We start from the raw sequence: 8415 nt of genomic DNA on the forward strand, positions 1-8415 counted from the left end.
ATCTATCTGAATTCTGAAGTGATATTATACACCATCCAGCCATTAAACAAAAAAACAAAGTTGAGATATCTTTTATGAAACTTTTATTTAAAAATTGAATAAAAGAAATGCATCTTACAAATTACAAACACTATTTCACAGTTCCAACAAAGACAAAATGAGGAACCAAGTGCCCCAGGCAAGGAATATTCTGTTGGGTCAACCAATCCACAATGTCACATACAGCTCTCATCAACCACCGCATCCAAGGTCAGAAATACCCTTCGAGGACCAACTGGTTAAAAGAAAGAGAAAATCAACCTTACAGAACGGGGTTTTAAATGCTTGGCTAAGCTTTCCGAATGTCAAAACCACATTTCAGCAAACAAAAAATAAACGAGTCAGATCGTATAACCTGGGGCTTAATCGGGTCAGATTGGCCTGTTTGACACTACAATGGATTGGGGGAATATTTGGTTTTCTTTTTTTGGGTATAACAACATGCTAGGTATACATCAAAATCAGCTAAATTAGCCATTAGTATAGAATATACATTAAAATACAAGATACACAATAAAAATGAGTTAAGCTACATATGCATTTATACACAAATATATAGTGACTGATTTTCGGTGAGCAAATAACATTTTGGGGCATAATATTCAACAATGGATGGACGAAGGTAAATAATAACATTCACAAGGAAAATTATACCTACCTAATAGCTGCATCACAATGTAACCAGTTCCCAATCTTCCTTGGACATGTCAAAAAATTCAACATGTCCATCCTCAAACATGATCTGCAAATGTAAGCATGCATTCACATTTGTTCGTGTTGCTCATCTAAATTACAGAAAAAAAATAAAGCCAAAGGATTTCTTACCGAGTGTTTCTTCGAATATTCATGAAACCGCTTAATAATCCCGAACCTGAACATTATAAGTGGAAGAAATTATGGTTCATCTTATACAAGCAAAACGTTATATTACGACTTAGAAAACGATTATTAAATATACCTTATAATATCAAGGTGTCTGATTCTAACAACTTCACCAATGCAATTGCGAAGGCAGTTTGATTGGCAAAAGAGGCGGGAATTTCCTGAAGAGTCAAGCATAAAAAAAAAAAAAAACAGAAGAAAGCAGATTTAAATTTTAAAACATGTACAGGGGGTTAAAAAGTGGCATATAAAATGAAGAATAAACAAACTTACCAATATGCAAACCTCCATTCTGATAAACCTTTACAGAGAAAAAAATGCACAGAATTAGTCAATATGACAGTCAAATTTAATAGACTTCGAAAATAGTCTATATGACGACATCAAAAGTCCTCGACTAGGGAGCGCACCTATATGCATCAAACAAGACAATTGAATGCTAAGCATAAAGATGATTCCCTTTCCATTTACCGACATTACATAATTATATGTTAAGAATTAAGGAAAATGATTCATGTCTCAAATTTATATTCACGAGTTACGATCATTTTTATATAGAAAGATTCACTTCTATACCAGTTTCTCTTTCTACTTACCATTTGTCAACATTAAAATCTGAGGGCCAATAACATTTTATGTAAATATTTTTTGGTCCGTCTTAAATCAACACATTTACAAATGATAATACACTCAAGTATTTAGCACATATTAATGCGATTCACCCCATACCAAAATCCAAAAGAAAACACATGGAAAGAAAAATACTACAGAAATTACAACAGGAGGGGGTATATTTCTTACGAAATTAAAAAGCATTAGCACATGGGAACAGTTAGCAGTAATAATATTAGAAAAACAAAATTCACTTTATTCTAATACTTTGACAGAAACAAATATTCATGGAAGTTGGCCACCTGGTCTCCGAATAAATTTAATGCAGCATCTGAAGAAGTTTTAGGCTTGGTAGGTTTCACACCAAGCTTACGCCTGCACATATTAGCCCCGCAGTGGCAATCCTGATCCGCACCAAACTGGACAAACCTGCTAATTGGTATCTAGTTAAAATCCAGGAGTGTTATTGCATTGTTAATGTGTCCTTTGTTATACTAGCATCTTGCAAATAATAATAATAATAATAATAATAATAATAATAATTAAGAAAACAAATACCGACTACAAACAACACCAACCAATACATCGTCATGTGGGAATAGTAGTTATTTTCAGAAAGAATTAGTATAGAAGAGGGTGGAATCTATGGAAAAAGCAAGTATTCATACTGATAATCATATGTCAGATGTTCGCCTTTCCTTATGTCGCGCGTTGCGAATATGCCAATTCTCGTTTCACCGTCAATTATCCTTAAGAGGGGGAAACATTAGAAGAAAAGATATTAGATAATAACCTAATTTTGAATCAGAATTTAAATTCCTTATATTACTACACAATTGTTTGATCAGCAAAGTAGTAGCCAACCATTTCTGCATCTCAGTATTAGGACAGCAACTATGATTGATATATCTTGATTTGTTTCCTTTATATGTTGCATCGATCACCATATCTCGATTTATTTCACATAGGTAGAAGTTTGTCACCCCACGAAGTTTCATGTTCCATAATCTTTCTTCACATGTTTTGTCATCAATGACTGGTAGAAAGAGGTAATTTCTATTAGTAGGCTTAAAAGAATATAAATATTTTAAAGAACATTTATTCTGATGAATGTCAATAGGATAAGTTGATTATAAACCTTCTCCAACATATTCTATCACAAATTCTCCTTGCTTGATATCTTCATCCGCCACAATTCCAGAACCACATTTCTCAGTCTACATAAAAATATCTACAAGGTCAGTAACACTAACCATCACTAAGAGAAAGGCAAGCAAACATGACTCGAAAAACACAGCAAGAGCAGGTGCTTAAACAGAAAGCGGACATAGGAGAAACAGTAGATAAACAATTATACAGAAAACAAGAAAACTATAATAAGAGAACGGCATTATTTTTTTTTTCCCATTATGCAATAATAGTGTAGAATAACTTCACATTATGTTCTAGTTGAATGAGGGAAATGAGAAATCTTAGTGGATAGTTACTTATTATGATTTGATATTTCCTCTGGCTAGTGCAAAGTTATCTTACACGGCCAATACATAAAAATTAAATACTTCTCTTGATTGCAATCATACTTCAGAAATGAAATTATGCATAAGAATCCCACTTGGTGAGGACTAAAAAGGATAGACGTATGAAAGTTTACTCAAAAAAAAAAGTAGTGTTTCCAGGAATTTAACTTGAGAGCTAGACAGAAATTTTACCATTGGGTGAATGAAATCTACCTCCTATAATAATGTTTACATGGATTGCAAATTGCATTAGGAATCATATCTAAATGGAGATGTATGCACATCAGCACATGAAGAATAAAATAAATTGGATGACCCTGTTTATAATGGGGAACAAATTTGTGGATGGAACAAAAAATAAATGTAGGACAGTAGGAGAACACAATTATACCCAATCTTTCTTTGAGACATTAGTATATTGCAAAATATTACAGCCAAATATCAGAAAAATGCTGAGAAAGTCACATTGTAAAATAAACCCAAAAAATTAAAAAATCAAAAAAATAAAAATAAAAAATTCCTGAGCCAGAGGCTTGTACCTGAACTAATTTCATCTTTTTGATGGGTCGATGCTGGAATGGTTTGTTAAGACAGGAAACCCCACATTTACAGCCTGAAGAGCAGCTAGACAGAAGCATCCTATTGGGCCAGTCAACAAAATGCAAACAAAAGGTTGAAGCTTTTGAGAATTAAAGGTCTGTCTGCATTAGGTGTAATAACAGAATCTAGATAAATGAAAAGTTTTCATTTTGAGCATAACATCTTCACTTCATTTCATCAGGAATGAGTGCCAGATATTCATATATTCTATTATTTACAAGTTAAAAATTCATACTGTCAATACTCTGCTTATTAATCTCAAAATGAACTTGTTCCCTTCAACCCAATACATTAATTTGGAAGTGAAGGGGGGTGGGAAGTAACAGCATCCAACCAAGAACAAGACTTTTGCAAGGTATTTTATATATCATATCAAACCAATTGGTCAAGTTACACCATCATCATGCTTGATAGCTTAGTTTTTCTATGGATACTTTCAATTTTATGACACAAGTCTATTACATAGAAGCAGAATAGCAGATCCTAGTTCATATTGACCGTTTAAAGTTTCTTTTTTCTGATATATTTTTCTTTTAGAGTTATGTGCCCATCGCAGGCAAGTTCTTGCTCTGGCCCCGAAGAAGAATATATCACATCATATGAGTTGTCCAGCCCCATTTGTTTAGTTCGAACCCTATCTCCTTTTACTTAAATTGCTGATATCAACTTCCATTTATATATAAATGTTGTAATTTTCACAAAATATCATGTACAATTCTTCCACGAAGTTCTGATATATATATTTGATGTTTAAATATTTAAGATCATAAAGGCATAAAATTTATAACTCTAAAGTTCGGATAACAATACTCACCCACAGTGGCAATCTTTACCGCATACAGCAGAAGATCCAGGTGATGATGTACAAGAACAAAATATGCCATCGTCATCAAGCCTTCTTTTAACCCTTTTTGTCAGATATATATCTTATATTTTATAAGAATAAAAAAAATTACATTTGAAACTAAGGGAAACATACAAGAAAACTGTACAAAAATGAAGAGTGAAGATTGCAATTAAATGGGTTCTCAATTTCTCATGCATAATGATGTTAATAAGAAGTATGGAAAACTTCAAGGAATGCAAATATGAATAATAAAACAGGAACTAAAATCTCCAAAGGATACTGCGTTTTATAAATGTTACTGGCATTGGCTTGCACTTATTAAACCATTCTGGAAGTTCAAAGTCGACAGGTTCACCAATCTCCTCTGCCAATTTGCTAAATACTAACCCAAAAGATGTTTGTTCAGAATTCTGTAACATAAAAAAGGCAAGGAAGTCAATCTACAGGGAAAACTTATTAGAGAGAGAAATCCTCAACAGTTGCAACTCATACCCTAATTGCAATCTTCATATATATGGTAACAAAATACTACTACGACTTATTATTCTTATAAAGGAAAAATATAGGAAGAGACACTATCAAAACGCAATATAAAATTATTACTTAAAAAGGCCATTTATTTTTTCCAAAAGAAAGGCACCTAAACATATGAAGAGAGAGAAAAAAAACTTTTTATAGAAGTTAAAATCAAGTAGGAGCCAGTTCTATCTAGCAAATAATGTTACAGTTGTCTAAACAAAACTATCTTCCTTTGTGTGTCATAGGAAGTTAGAGAAGGATTTCCTAACCAGATGGCCAGTTCTTAATGATGCACGAAACATCTTAGAAACTCCAGAGTAAAATATCATTCCAAAATCAAATGAAAAGTAAAAATACGAAGAAGAAACTTGTACTCCTTTGCTCACAGTTAACTTTATAGGCAGAGACATATAAGCATGACAGAAGTAATGAAAAAGTCACTAATATTTAAATTGTAACCATTTTTCCAGTGAAATAGTAACTTAAATAAACCCTCAAAATTCATTAACTATGAAATTACAAAATAGAGACCAAAGACAGTCCACAATGAAAACATAACTAGATCATAAAGAACTAAAAAAAATAAAAAGAATAAAAAAAAAGAACTAATCCAAAGGTAGTATTTTACATAATGAACAACCTTCTTCATGGTAGGCATGGCCTTTGATAGGGTACTGGATAAGCAATTCTATTTGATCAGCTCCAATCGGAGTTTCTGACTAGATGCTGAAACCATAAATCTGATAACGAAAATCAATACCTAAATTTCCAAATATCCAGATGCAAAATTTAATTCGCTACTTCAAAAAGACAAAACTCTGCCTACAAATGAAGAACAAGTCAGTCAATGAGATGTGAAAATGTTATCTCAATGTTGAGATTCCAAAATCAACAAATTAAGTTCGCATAACCAATCACACTGATACGAACATATGATACAGTAATTAGGGAGTAATTAGTTATTTGGGTATTAGTAAACATTAGTGATAAGAGGAACAGCGTAGTTCACACATGCACAAAACAATTCAAGTAAGCGAAATGTGATGCAATGCAATACCCCGTTTTCACCTTGAAAACATCATCATGTGCCTTGCTGATTTTTACATTCCAAATGCAAAGCAATTTCAGATTTTCATGTGATTCCTAAGCTTTTCTATGCAACTCAGTTTAACATTTATGCCAATGATAAGCTATACAAACCAAAACCATAACTCAAAGCGAAAAAGAAAAAATATATATTGAAACTTTTGCTTCCCCTTATCCTCTTCTAACAGAATTAAAACATTGCTAGTTACTACTTACTATAGTCAATAAATTTCAAAAGGACGATAAATGAAGTCAAATTGGGCAGAACCAAGAAGACGAATCTAGACTCTAGAAGCAGAATATGGAATCCAAGCACAGAGAGAGAGAGAGAGAGAAAGAGAACCTGGAAGTTGGAGAGTGGCAACGACGGTAGCCGAAGTTGACAGAGACAGAGTAGCAATAGCTGATCCAAATGAAAGGGTAGAACGGGAAATTAGGAATTGAGGGAATGAGAACAATTTAAACCAAGGTAGATTATAATTGTGACGACGGGTTATTGGGGTCTAACGGTGCGCAAATTGTTAAAAAATATATTTTTTTTAATTTTATATTTAATTTTTAATTTTTTTAATCTCATTTTTTTTTAATTTTTAATTTATATTTTTATTATATCCCTTTACTATATTAAACACTATTATTTTTCTTACTATCTTTCTCTAAACACATACTTGTAATTGTCTCATCGCCATTATTATATTTCCTTGTTTTCCTTTCTCATTTTTTCCTTCTCCTTCCAGGCTTCCACCTTTTCTTCACCCGACCGTAATTAATTATTACCAAGTATTATTATCGCAACTTTTAATCTTGTCTATCACTTCGATTTATAACCATCTATTATATTAACTTTTATGAGTTGTTGAAGTTTCGCTAAAAGAAGTAAGACATAAAGCATTTAAAATTTTTATCCAAATTATCAAATTAACTTTTAGAACGTATAAAATTTATACATTTAAATTAAATAAGATATTAAACAAATTTAGTATGTTGTTATTATAGGTAACAAAATCAAAATAAAAATTTAAAAGCATTATTTACAAATTAACTATTTATAAACGTTATTAAGTTTAATTATTTATTTTTAATAGTATTTAATTTGAAGTCGAAATAAAAATTTATATTTAAAATACTATTTATCTTCATGCATAATTCTAATTGATAAAAAATATTTTAATTTTTTTAATTTTATATTTAATTTTTTAAATTATCTTTAATTTTGTTATTTTTTTTAAATTATTAATTTATATTTTTATTATATCCATTTACTATATCAAACACTTTTTTCTTATTATTATTCTTTATACACATACTTGTCATGGTCTCATCGCCATTATTATATTACTTTGTTCTCCTTTCTCATTTTTTTCTTCTCCTTCCACCTTCTCTTCACCCGACCGTAATTAATTATCACCAAGTATTATTATCGCAACTTTCAATCTTGTCTATCACTTTGATTTATAACTATCTATTCTATTAACTTTTATGAGTTGTTGAAGTTTTGTTAAAAGAAGTAAGACATTAAGCATTTAAAATTTTTTTTCAAATTATCAAAATTTGATGTCAATAATCCTAAAAAAATATCAAAATATATTACTTTTAACTAAAATAATAAAAAAAACATAATTGTAATTTTTTAAACTAATAATTATAATTTTAAGTCGCAATTTAATATAGTACATTGGGACAAAAGACAACTATTGCTATTCATAGTTGACTGCTACTATATAAGTTTTACATTTATTTTATTGTGCACATTAATTTAAGTGTACTTTATTATTTTATTTTACATGTTTTGAAATAATGCCATTGTATTATAAGGATGAGATTAACTTTCATAATCTAATGCGAATCTTTTTATTATTTTGTTTGTTATTTGAATACTATCTATTTAAAATAGTTACTTAAAGTGAAATACTATATAAAGAAAGATAGAAAATTTTTAGATTTATCGTTCTGGTTTGCTTCTTATTAATCATCACTTAATATACTCAAATTTAATGGCTTTGATGGTGGTGAATTTTTGTAATTAGTTAAAAAAAATTTAACTTTTTCTTTCTCTCTCTACGATTTTGAATAAACTCAATTTTATTATTAAATAGTTTTTTTAAGTTCGGAATATTTTTAACCTTTTGTATAAAAATTAGACATAATAAATTACCAAAATTTAAACCTATTCTCTTAAACTACTTCTTGATCGTATAATTGGAATCGTTTAAACGAAAGATCATTAGACCCCTAAGGTTTTTAAAGTAATAGAAAAATACAATAAAATAAATTAATTAAAAAATCTATTAAAATAAAATAGTTTAAAAAATA

At 30.1% G+C, this 8415-nt stretch overlaps 1 protein-coding gene across 8 annotated transcripts; it reads right to left on the minus strand.

Moving 5' to 3' along the window:
- LOC107619097 (histone-lysine N-methyltransferase ASHH3-like) lies at positions 60–6585 on the minus strand. Of its 8 annotated transcripts, none has more exons than XM_016321313.2 (14): positions 6446–6585; positions 5657–5756; positions 4778–4907; positions 4465–4576; positions 3590–3689; positions 2672–2750; positions 2398–2569; positions 2202–2282; positions 1836–1962; positions 1195–1222; positions 998–1082; positions 865–910; positions 698–781; positions 60–274 (listed from the first exon to the last, which is right to left on the minus strand). In XM_016321313.2, the coding sequence occupies exons 2-13, from the start codon at positions 5672–5674 to the stop codon at positions 710–712; spliced, it is 1050 nt and encodes a 349-aa protein (XP_016176799.1). In that variant the 5' UTR covers positions 5675–5756; positions 6446–6585; the 3' UTR covers positions 60–274; positions 698–709. The 8 variants fall into 8 exon arrangements, with proteins under 8 accessions (XP_016176799.1, XP_020967017.1, XP_016176798.1 ...); XM_021111358.1 differs by having other exon boundaries at positions 5645–5756; XM_016321312.2 differs by having other exon boundaries at positions 5657–5838; positions 6446–6569.

Source organism: Arachis ipaensis, chromosome B09 (genome assembly GCF_000816755.2).
Source record: "Arachis ipaensis cultivar K30076 chromosome B09, Araip1.1, whole genome shotgun sequence".
NCBI classification, from domain to species: Eukaryota; Viridiplantae; Streptophyta; class Magnoliopsida; order Fabales; family Fabaceae; genus Arachis; species Arachis ipaensis.

What these genes read in the sequence shown, in the direction of transcription:
- LOC107619097 (XM_021111358.1), bottom strand. Translation starts at nt 5,674, where the DNA reads ATGCCTACCATGAAGAAGGTTGTTCATTAT. An exon ending in AATACTGAGATGCAGAAATG is followed by an intron (nt 2,283 to 2,397) that starts GTTGGCTACTAC and finishes CCCCCTCTTAAG; the next exon opens with GATAATTGACGGTGAAACGA. An exon ending in AATATTCGAAGAAACACTCG is followed by an intron (nt 782 to 864) that starts GTAAGAAATCCT and finishes TTACATTTGCAG; the next exon opens with ATCATGTTTGAGGATGGACA.